Source organism: Cupressus sempervirens, chromosome 6, assembly GCF_028749045.1.
Source record: "Cupressus sempervirens isolate cs-2001-9-10 chromosome 6, ASM2874904v1, whole genome shotgun sequence".
In the NCBI taxonomy this organism is placed as follows: domain Eukaryota; kingdom Viridiplantae; phylum Streptophyta; class Pinopsida; order Cupressales; family Cupressaceae; genus Cupressus; species Cupressus sempervirens.
Genome location: NC_143123.1, coordinates 175,686,685 through 175,699,381, shown reverse-complemented (window position 1 = coordinate 175,699,381; position 12,697 = coordinate 175,686,685). Strand labels below are relative to the sequence as shown.

The window sequence follows — 12,697 nt, the reverse complement described above, 5'->3', positions numbered from 1 at the left end:
GTCAAAGGTGCGGCAATCTATGAGAATCAACTAACGAACCTCCTATAAAAACCACATAAACCAAAGAACCCCTTAAGCTGTGTGAGGTTGTGGGAGTAGGCCAATCCACAATAGCTCTAATCTTTTCAAGATCAACCTGAACACCATCGGCACTAATAATATACCCAAGGTAAAGGAGCTCGATCATGCCAAACTCGCATTTTGATTCCTTGGCATACAATGTCTCTCTATCCAAAATAGATAACATCTCCTCCAAATGCTACAAGTGCTCCTCCTAGGTCTTACTAAAGACCAAGATGTCATCAAAGAAGACCAAGACGAATCTCCTCAATTGCCCCCTGAACACCTGGTTCATACAACTTTGAAATGTGGCAGGTGCACTGGTTAGTCCAAATGTCATAACCATAAACTCAAAGTGACCATAGTGACATCGAAAGGTTGTCTTCTCAATGTCCTTTGCTCTCATCCTGATCTGGTGGTATTGGGATTGTAAATCGATTTTGGTGAAGCGTGCACTATGCAACTCATCAATCCTAGGAATGGGATACCTGTTTTTTATTGTTTTTTTATTTAATGCCCTGTAATCGATGCACATGTGCATCGTCCCATCCTTCTTCACTAAAAACTACTACTAAAGCAAAAGGACTTTTGCTAGACCTAATGTGCCCCATCTCCAATAGCTCCTTAATTGCCTTCTCTATCTCATCCTTGTGTTTCTTAGAATGACGATAGGGGGTAATCATGACCAGTTTGGCTCCCTCCTCAAGCTCAATAACATGCTCTATTCCCTTGTCAAGATGAACCCTGTGTGGAATATCGCCAAATACTTTGGCATACTTGTCAAGTATCTCCTAGATATCTGGTGGATGACTCTTTACCTATAGCTCCTGTAGGGCTGGCATGATGAAACACTCTGTTGCCCACTCTATGCCATTATGCCGAAAAATTCTCTGCATTCTCCTTAGGGAGACTACTCTGCAACTCTCATCTGAAAGTCCTTTGAGTACAACAGTTCTTCCCTCATGCTAGAATCTCATCTCTAGTTTTTCTAGGTTGAGTGTGAACTCAACTAGCAAGGCCATCCATGTCATGTTGAGGATGACATCATAGTCTCCCATGTCTACTACATAGAACTCATCCTCCAACTCATAGCCATCTCCAAACCTAATGTGAAGATTAGATATCTTCCGAGTGCATAATAATTTGTTGCCATTAGCTACCATGACTCTAAACCCAACATGCTCTTCTATAAAGCTCTCGTGGCTACTAATTGTGCATCTATGAAGTTATGTGTAGCCCCAGTGTCAATGAGAGAGATCACTTTTTGCTCCTAGATAGTACCCCTGACCCTAAATCTGATCGCCTTTTGAGCCCTTGTCAGTCGTGCCAATGACCTATCATCCTTAGGAATGATGTTCTCCTCTAGAGTGCTACTCTCATCCAAATCAGAGTGTTGATCCTCCCCATCTGACTGTGACGCCTCTGCTGAAAAATACTCCATTTGGTTTGCCTTAGCCTTGAGAGGGCACTTATGAGATAAGTCCCAAGGCTCTCTATAATGAAAACACAACTTCCTCATCAACTCATTCAGGGTGTCATTATCCAACTTCCTATTATCCCCTTTTGGTTGTGCATCCTGGTAAAAAGGTTTTTTGACCTTATCATTATCCTTCTTCGTATGTGAATCCCTAGGCTCAAATCTACTCTTAAGCGGCCTCCTATAATATAGCCGGGTCATGCCCCTTGACCCAACCCCTCAAGAGATCTGAGAGTCCATCCATAAATAGCACTACTAATCTCCTCTCTAAAATATATGTAACCAACACAGCTAACCTCTGAAATTCACTAGTGTATGTCTCAACTGATCCCCACTGCTTGAGTTGTGCCAACTCTTTAAACTGTAACTCAGGATCTTTGGTATCAAATCTCTCTATGAGTCTATCAATGAACTCCTCGTAAGACGTGATCTGATTATGCCCCAAGGTTACCATGCCATGGTGCCACCACTCATGCACTGGGTCATCCAAATGAATAGTCACATACTTGATAGCCTCCTCCTCAGGCATCAAATTCAGCTGGAAGTATGTGTCTACCTTCTGCACCCAAGCTCGTGCAATCATCTTCCCTGAGACATCATAATAAGGTAAAGAAAGTTTCCTAACTTTCTTTCTCAGCTCAAAATTTTGATTTCTCCCTCCTGCTCTAGGCATGTGTCTCATCCTCAAGTCCATATAATCTCTAAGGGAAATATCTGCCTGAAACTCTGGTCCACTAGCCTCCCAATCCCTCCTGAACTGATCCTGTAACTCGGTAATCTGTGGTTCATTTACTAGTTGAACTGGATCTCTGTTTACTGTACTGGTAAAGAAATCAACGAATACAGACAATGGAACAAAATAGCCAAGTTATATTCGCACATGCCAGACATACATTATGCTTCATGAGTCATAGAAGATGATTTACAATGATCCCAGACGGGATATAAATACTATCCACTGAACTTTCCCGGAGGAGTCCGTCGGCCACAAACATTATGTCAGCTACAAACTATTTACCCGTCGGCTACAAAATACAAAACACCGACGACAATCATTCCATCGGCTACAGAAACACCGCCGAGACCATCCAGTCGGCTGATACCATCCCCCCCAAAAAGAAAAGTTGTCTACGGACGACAATTACAAAATATCTAAAACAAATTAACAAACAAAATACATTAACAGAGTGACTACAACAAAAAATCTGCTTCTGTCACATCACTTCCACATTCATCCCGTTACATCTGTAGCCTCTGCTAACACAATACTGTCTCCTCAAGCTGACCTTGATAGCCACCCGTGCTGCTTACTCTGCTTCCAACACTGGGTCCACTGAGCTAAGTGTCATTGCACTGCCTCCAACTAGATGATTAGCTCCTCCCGAGCTCTCTACGCATCCACCAAGACAGCCTCCCGGCCAACACCTACTCCCAGTGCCTCTGGTACACAGAAAGTCCATGCCTACAGCAACTTCAACTCTTCTCAACTGGTTAGACTCCCACGACTGATATCCGCAACGACTGGGGGTCCAAGGGGCAATGCCCCTGACGGGGTTGAGGGGCAGCGCCCCAAGTGCGCTCCCTGTCGCAGTACAGGGCGGGGTCGAGCGACAACGCCCCTCGTCGTCAAGAGCAAATTAGCACTTCGCAACCCACATAGAAATGCACGGAGCACACCATCTTTGTCATTTTTTGCTGATTCTACACTCTTTCTGGCAACTACGGATGTGTCCCCTTTCCTTTGGCATCATTTGTAACTCATTTTGAACAATTTGAATCTATCGTCGTCTTTTTTTTTTTTTTTTTTTTTTTTTTTTTTTGTAGTTATTATTTTGAGTTTCCTCCACCCGTTACCCCGTGGAAGAGGCCAACAAAATTATGTTGTAACCAAGCACACTTTTCCCACCGACCTCCGACAAGTAGATAACCACAAGAGGAATCTTGAATCCGACCTCCGCAAATAAGGCAAAAAATTATTCCACGGCAGATCAAACAAGGAGAGACAACCTACATGGAACTCAGAGTGCGGCAGTGAGTTAAAGGAAGGAATCGAACACGAACTTCCAAGCCTGAAAACGGCGTGAATAACCTGCGGAAAGGGGACCTCCAGACAAGCTGCCGCGGACAGGTGCCTGCGGAGCACCTCCCACGAAAGAGGTCCACGGAACACCTCCCGCTGGGCACCTCCCGCGGCTAGGTGCTCGTGGGGCACCTCTCGCGGAGGCCCCTTTTTTTTTTTTTTCCCTCTCCAAATTTTTTCTTCTTTTTTTTTGACAAAAATAAAATAAAATAGAAAGACAACACCTCAATTTTGTCTCCAGGCGTCGCCATTCTACAACGACGACGGAGTCAGCTGACCATTCTGTGATAGCGATGGAGTCTTCCTAGCACCATATATTTGCAATTTAAATCCGTTGACTACCGGAGGCACCTCTTGCTCGTCCAATGTCTCCAATTTTATCACCCAATTGTCGCCGACCTCCCGAGTCTGATATGGTCCAACCCATCTTGCCTTAAACCTTTCCTGTTTGATTTCATCCCGACCGTCGTACTTGAGTACCAACTACCCCGGCGGGAACTTGTTGAGTTTGAGATGTTTGTCATGCCAGGCCTTACGTCTATTCTGTGTCACCTTCGTTGCCCACTATGCTTGCGGTCGTCGCACATCTAACTTATTTCCTTGCTATCGGCACCCTTCCACCAATTTTATGGTGCGATGCATTCTTTTCTTCTTGTGCGGTTCGTTCACCGTGTACCGAACAATGGAATTTTTCTTTTTTTTGGGTCTGTATTATATGTCCTTCCCTTCTTCAGCCGTAACCTCCTTTGCATCATCTGCTTCTCTGTATTCCTCCGAACACTCATTTTCCTCCTTTTTCTCACCTTCGTCAACCCTTAGCATATTACAACTTGGAAAGAGTTCGTAGTCTTCTATTTGCCAATGGTAAAGGCCATTCACCGAGCCTAGGTCGTCGTCATTCGATCCTCCATCTAGTCTCAATATTCCTTCTTCATCCGGTTCCATTCTCCTCTTTCCTTCATCGTCATTTCTTTCGTCATCACTGTCGCCTTCACCTTCTGAGTCTGACGATGCTGCCTCCTCACCTATCGTTTATGTGCAGGTCAATAATTAATCTTTTGCCTCCGTGCTCCATTGATAGGGTATTTCGTTTCCAATCATGTTTTACTTTTGCTTGCACCAACCAATCCCGTCCCAGAATAGCATCATATCCTTTTCTTTTCAATGGAATGACTACGAAATCCAATAAAAATGGTTGCATACCAATGGTTACCTGTTGCGCTTTCAAGATTCCCAACGGTTTGATTCCGTGTTGGTCTGCCGTGAGCAACTGAAATGCAGGTGGCCACAATGTCGGCTTTCCCAGCTTCTTCCAAGTATCCTCCGGCAACACATTCACGTTGGAACCTCCGTCAACAATTGTGTCTATCAAAACATTTTCCAAAATCCCCATCTCGACGACCGCCGGATGCCGTCCGGAGGTGAGTGCCAGCAACATTGGGTCTGTTGTCATCACTTCCCTATTGTCCCTTCCTGTGTCCTCCGTTGCTTTCGAAAACGGTGTATGATTCAGAATGGCTGTCCGTAACTGGGGCATTGTGAGGAGGTCACTTATCTTGACCAGTATCTCCGTTTGTAAGATCTGTCGTACAATGTTTTGTTCTGCGAAGTTCCTTGCCAAGGTGTCGGTGATGTCCTTCAACTGAGATGTCCCCGCCGACGATGCCTTTGCAATTTCCGCCTGCGCTTCCCCCAATTTTCTCTTTTCCTCCGCTTGCCTCCGTGTAATTGCCAGAACCTCCTCTACATCTGTGCCGACAGTGATCAAGTTTACTCCAGACTTTGGACACTTGGAATCTTTGTAATCGCCGGGTCCGCACCATCTACATAATAATTTTGGTGTGTTTGCCGTTGTACAATCCTGCGCAAAATGACCCCACAAATTACATGCTCGACATTGAACAATCGGCCGTCCGTTTGCATCATACTGAGTTCGACTTCAGCTCCCATTATTATTGTTATTATTTGTATTGTTGTTATTTTGCCCTCTGCTATTATTCCTGTATCCTCTGAATGTGGCATCTGCACTATTCGTATTTCCGCTACTGCCCGACGAGGAAGCCTCCTGTGTAAGAAACACCTGCGGAGATCCTCTTGTCTTCATGTTAAAGGGGCACTCTTTTGTCGAATGGCCCATGATTTGACAAATGTCGCAGAATTGGTTCTTTGGACACGATCCTTTAGTATGACCGTCGGTCTTACACTCCATGCACCACAATTCACTGCCTTTTGGCTCCTTGTGCATGTTTTTTAACTCCATCATGTGAACCATATCCTTCTGTAGGGCACGAACCTTCTTGCTGTTGCCTTCGTCATCGTTGCTATCATCTCCGGCAGGCTCGTCATCATCAAAATCAAATGAGCTAGTGTTCTTCTTTGTTTTCTGCTCACTTTCGAGGTCCAATGCTTTGTTATAAGCTTCCGTGTATGATGACAGTGGCACAATTTTCATTTTCCTCCGCAACTTCGAGCGTAGGCCTTCCACGAACCATCTTTTCTGAAGTCCGTTTGCCGGCTTACTTTCCATTTTGTTTATCAAGTCTTTTAATTTCTTGGCGTAAACGCGGACGGTTTCGTTCTTCTCCTACTTAGTATTGAAGATCTCTGCTACAATTTCATTATCATCCTACAATAGTTTAAATTCTGCCAAAAACTCCTTTTTAATGTTATCCCAACTGTTTAGCTTTTGTGGATCTGTATCAATGAACCAATCAATTGCTTTGCCTCGTAGGGTGGCCGGAAATTGCCTCATCCAGTCGTCTTCATCAGTTATCCCATTTGCCTTCCAGATCGTTTCACATGTTTTGCAATGTCGAATGGGATCGGCCGTACCATCGCCATTGAACTTCGGCAATTTCTCTTTTGGTCCTGCCATCACAACTGAATTTGGTAGAGAGGCGTTACTAGGTCTTGCAACACTGGCGCTATTTACTCCAACACCGGAGGTCTGCACTCCCACACCGGAGGTCTGCACTCCCACACCGATGGTCTGAACTCCTACACCGGAGGTCTGCACTCCCACACCAGTGGTCTGAACTCCCACACCGGAGGTCTCAACTCCCACACTGGAGGTCTCAACTGTTGCGAACCTTGGTGAAGAAGAAGGATCTTTTGAAGTTGTCTCCCATGGAAGTGTATCCCGGACGAAGAGGTCACTCCACGCTCATGCTCCCTCGGCACTCCGAGCCGTGCGAGTCGATGCTCTTTCATCTGAATTCTCTTCCCTCGACGAACACAACTTCAAGAACTCCGCCTATGCTTCTTCCTCCAATTCCACCTGCTGCCAAGTCTCCAACAATTCTTCGGCGCTCCGATTTTCGTTGGCAATCTTCTGAAATCTCCGTCGACGTTCGGCTTGCTGTGCCAGAATTAAATTCTCTTGCACAATACGAATTCCATCTTTTCCCTTGACCTTATTCCGATCCTTGTTAAGCTAATTTGGCATTAATCTTCATTCCTCCCACCTTCCAGATTCATAAGGCAACGGCGCCAAATGTTTACCATACTGGTAAAAAAATCAACGCATACAGACAATGGAACAGAATAGCCGAATTATATTCGCACATGCCATACATACATTATGCTTCATAAGATGAGTCATAGAAGATGATTTACAATGATCCCAGATGGGATATAAATACTATCCGCCGAACCTTCCCAGAGGAGTCCGTCGACCACAAACATTATGTCCGCTACAAACTATTTACCCGTCGGCTACAAAATAAAAAACACCGGCGACAATCATTCCGTCGGCTACAAAAACACCGTCGGGACCATCCAGTCAACTAACAATCTCTAGGTGGGAAGGTGGGTAGAAGAGGTCTCGAGCTGCTTGTCCGAGCTGGGCGTGCAACATGTCTAAAGTTATCAGCCCCAAACCCATTGTTGCCATGTCCATTATTATTACCATTAATCAGGACCATTGTTGTTGCCTCGGCCTCTATTATTATCATTGCCCCCATTTCCATTGTTTGCATCACCTGGATTAATATTGATGCCCATTTGTCTATCCATAAGCAACAACATAATATCCATTCGCATATTCAACAACTATTGCATACGCTGTCCCTCCTCTAACATACTCAGTAACTGTCTAAACATTACCTCCTCCTAATCTGGACCAGCATTCCTGCCTCCGCCTAGTCCTGTATTCCTGTCATCTCAGTCACCCATACTACTGTCTTGTTCAAAGAATATCTCCTCTATGTCTGTATGACTGGATTCTATGTCCACCTGCACAGATGAACTAGAAAGCTCACTCTGTGAGTCTGAATCTTTGTTGTCTTGCTCTGGTATTGCAGAAGTTAATGGCCTCTGTTGCATGCTCAAACATACATTCTAAACCTATTTTATTTCTGACTTTAGTGTTTTGACATTTCATCAAACACTTTTCCCTTTATTTGGTTGTTCCAAATTCCCTATAAGGCTTCCATAGGATGGCAGGACTTAAAGCTCTGATACCACTATATGGACACTCTAGAATTGCCCAAAACTGAACCAACTGCTAATAGAAAATTAGTTAAATAATTAGCATCCAACACTTAATTTATCCATTAAATGTTTAAACCCTTTTATACCTCCAAATATAAAACGTTTGTTTGTTTTTATGTCTTTGCATAGATTTGAAACCACATAACATGAACAAACTAAAGATTGAACTACTACTGAAATAATATTAATTCTCACCTAATAAAATCAAATACATAGCAGACTTTTCAACTCACTTATTACTCCAGCATTATAACATAATTTTTCAGTAATGACTTCCCATCTTACTGCTATAGTAATATAAATAATGCCACGCTAAAGTGCTGCTACAGTAAAATCTTCCTTCAATCAGTCCAAGACCCTCATAAAATCATTCCTTCACAATGGCATAAGCATTGGACAAGAAGCGAGAATGAAATGAGCAAACACCCAATCTGCCTATAGCTGGAAATGCGCCCAATCTGCCTATTAATGGAGCTGATAGCAATGAATTCCAAAGGCCAAACCCCAAGGGAATGACGTCTAGAATGTCACAAGAGAGGATAGACGTTCTCTAATGCCAAGAACGGCGAATCTGCAAGTCACACATCAATTTTCTTCTCATATTCCACCTGCCAAATGAAGCCACTAACGCTCCCTTTTATTCTTATGAGCAATGTGGGATAAAAGATAAGTGATATAAAACATATTAAAATAATCCCTTATGTCTCCCTTAGGCACCCCTTTTGATTTGCACACATCCCCATAAAATTTGATATTAAAGTAACACTTTAATATTTTACAACTAAATTAATTGTTACTTTAATAATACTTCAGGCATAAAAATATATTAGCTATCAGACTCCGAATAGCACAAGTGATAGCTCGTCGGAAAGCTCTCGCCGCGGAGTATCAAATTCAATCACCAAAATTAGCCTCCCCAGTGTCCTGTTGACTTACTTATAATAGTAAGTATGCCTGAAACTGAGTAAATCAACTCCGTTTTGGCCCAAATTGGAGATGGCTACACCAAAATACTCTAAGATCCCTTTAAGCCCTTCGTTGGCCCTCAAGACCATGTAAAACTAGGCTAACGCGCACACACTTCATCGACTACTAAAGTGGGGACATTATAATGCAAAGGTTATTCATAATAAGAAGGTATTGATTTTGAAGAAATTTTGCTCCTGCAACAAGATTACAAACAGTTAGATTGTTTTTGGCATATACAACTAACAAAAATTTCAAAATGTATCAAATGGATGTCAAATCAGCTTCCTTGAATGGAGAATTCAAATAAGTATACATTGAGTGGCTTGATGGATTTCCATTAACGAACAATAAGATATGGTATGTAAATTTAAGAAAACCCTTTATGGATTGAAGCAAGCACCTAGAGCTTGGTATGTGAGGTTAAATAAACACATGCTAAATTTTGGATTCAAAAAGGCTAATGCAGACAACAATCTGTACCTAAGTTGAAGATATCGATAGAATCAATCATATAATCGCAGATCCTATCTTCATCATCTGGGGACAATATACTATGGAACCTGTCATTGATATTATGCAGCTAATAGTGGCTTCCCACAAAAGGAATGAAACGTGATTTATAGATCAAGATAGTCTTACCAAGATCTCATCCTAAGCTAATAATAGACATGCAGCATCTATCAACCCTTGCATTTGTAAGTGGAATAGTTTTGTTGACTGGCTGGGACGGGAGTTGTTTAAACATGTCCTTGTGAACTAACAACTACTTCAGGGCAGAATCATATATATAAAATGCAATCATTAGAGAAGAACAGTGGAGACTGATAAAAGTGTTCAACATATATGTGAGTCTTTAAATCAATTGGCATATGATTAGTAACAGTAGGTCAGAACTGTAGAAGTTTGGTCTACAGATACTGAAGCAGCACTGAGATGGAATTCAGAGAACAGTTATTGAAAAGTTGACTTGTATGACTATGTAAGGGCAAGGCAAGAATGTACAGAAAGCATACATCAGAGAAAAAGTAAAATTATTCACTGCTCCGCTGCAAAATTCCCAATTTACAAAATTCACAGTCACAAGGGAATGCAGTTAATTTCTGAACTCAGTGCACCAATATTGCACATCATCGTGCATCAAGAATCAATACATAGAATCTTGACAAATCTCTAAGATGTAATCTAAAGAGCAGTGAGAGCCACCAGGAAATGATCAAAATTGGGTCCACACCACTTGAGAACATCATAACAAAAAGAAAAATTCATATGTTGAGATGACAAAGTCATAACAAGCCCACTAATATCAGATCCCTGTGAATTATTCTCAGTCCAGATACACTGGCCTCTTAGTTGAGGAATTGCCATGGTGGTAAACTAGAGAAATTATATGGTCAGTGAGAACTAAGAGGAAAAATAACTTCATCAGCATCCAATCATCAAGAACTCCCTTCATCAAATTTGCGACAAAGACATCATCGTCCGTAACTCCATGGATGCATCACTTGTAGAATAAGTGCAAACATTTGATGTAACTGGTTTAAATAAATATATTACAGTTGCTTGTATTCAGATTCCAGTTAAAAATAGAAATTCAGTTTGGTGCAAGCATTATTGTTTAATTCCTTGGAAGTATTTCATTGTATCACTGCAAAATCAGCTAAGGACATTACAGCATCCCAGTGTTCAAAAAATCTGGAGAGTATATTAAAATATATTTATTGTGCTGAACAATAGTTTGGAGAAGATTTGTTAATTGGAGAATACTAGCTCACATGTATAGATGCTGTAAGGGCGTGTGTCAAGGGACACATGAATAAAACAGTTAATTAATATTACAGTTATGTTGATAGCAAGTAAATACAATTTGAGGTGCTTTCAAGAAAATTGAGAGAATGTCGCATATCCATTATCAATTGATCTTCCTGAGAAGTTTCTTCTCTTTGTAGTTTCTGATACTTGATTAGATGTTTCTATAGTCCATGTTTTCTCCAAAGGCTTGAATAGCATAACTGGATACAAATGCTGGACATCTTTCTGAATTGTTTTCTACATTATGTGGGACAATATCAGCTTAGTTTGTGGGGCTATGTCTCTTAAGGGTATACTAACAAAGTTTTCAAGGATCGTACAGCTGAATGTTAATAACTCAATTTAACATTGTCTGCAACTGTTTTAGAGAAACATCAATTTGTTCACACTTGCAGTAAAATTAACTAGACTGAAATTTGGTTAGCACTTTACAGGAAACCTACCTCAACATCATCAAAACATTCTCTCTCATTTCATCAATCAATGTAATATGAAATTATTAAAGCCAAGGACTCTGACTTCTGAGAGAAGTGTCTTCTTCTTCAGTCTATGGTAACATTTGCAAACAACTTTAACACAAAACAACAGACATTCTTTTGCTAAAGAGAACATTGTTTTTAAGATTAAAAAAGGTTAGTTACTAAAAACATAGGATATGTCAACTAAAGATCATCCATACAAAGATTTCATCCACCACATTCAGAGTATGCTGTTTCTCTTTGTGGTAAAACTGATGACATCACAAGTTAAATATATTTTAATCAATACCTTAACACAATGTGGAGTAGCATGAAACAAGCCATTGGATAGTATTTCTGTAGCTTCGCCAACTTGATAGGCTATGTTATTTTCTCCATAAGATACCTGAAAAAGGAGGTTTTTTAAAGTCAACAACAAAGAATAACTTACTACTTATTAATCACATTATTTTCTTTCCCCTAGACCTTTTGATGCACATCAACCTTGATACAAAATAGAAAAATAATTCTTGCAGTCTCAGTGAAACAAGAAAGATGCTATCATTCTTCTAATCAGGATAAAGAATGCAGGAGATGAATCCAAGGAAGAATAAATGAAGAGGGATAACAATTGTTCAAAGCGCCTTGCATGGCCTCATCTAAAAGAATTGTGTGATATTATAAGAAAAGAATCTATTGAGAATCAGAGACAGTTAGTAAGAGAACGTATGGAGATTGTAATTACAAGGAGTTCAAACATCACATATTATAAAACCAGAAAGCCTATATCCAATTTGTTTTTCCTTGTCAAATTTTTTATATTATAGTAAAGAACTTCTACAAATAAGGATAGTAGATTGTAAAGTCCCGCCCCTTTCTTGCTCTTAAAGCTTATCTTTCAGCACTTGGGAACCTTTTCAAACAGTATGCATGCAATCTGAATACTTAGCTATGGTTTGGTTATGTATGTTAACATAGATGTGTATGATGATGTTGGTGTTGCTACGTAGTTTAGTTCAAGAAGAATGAGGAAACAACATATAACAATATTTGTACCAATGTAGAGATGGCATTTTATATAAAATCATAGAATTTCACTGTATTTTATAAACTGGTGAACTGCAATTACAGTAGTATATATTTCAAGTTTGACAGTCATGGTAAAACCTTTCAAATGCTAGTGCTCATACCATACCTGTGTCTGCCGTTGCCCACACTAGAAAGGCTTCAGATTTTTTCCAACAGCGTGTGATTGGGTCTCCAAATCTAGCCGCAGCTTCTCCAGGGATTGACTGGGACTGTCCTTTACTCCCGGCCCTAGTACGACCTGTTAGCAGCAGTGTGACTATCAAT

General features: G+C 41.1%; 1 protein-coding gene across 2 annotated transcripts in view; it reads right to left on the bottom strand.

The window, feature by feature from the left end:
* Nucleotides 1–12,697, bottom strand: part of LOC149551819 (2-oxoglutarate (2OG) and Fe(II)-dependent oxygenase superfamily protein) — a 221,255-nt gene that overhangs the window by 35,885 nt on the left and 172,673 nt on the right. For both annotated transcript variants that reach the window (XM_089787321.1, XM_089787323.1), the window contains exon 12: nucleotides 11,655–11,750. In XM_089787321.1, the coding sequence (XP_089643447.1) occupies nucleotides 11,655–11,750 (96 nt within the window). The remainder of the gene's footprint in view (nucleotides 1–11,654; nucleotides 11,751–12,697) is intronic.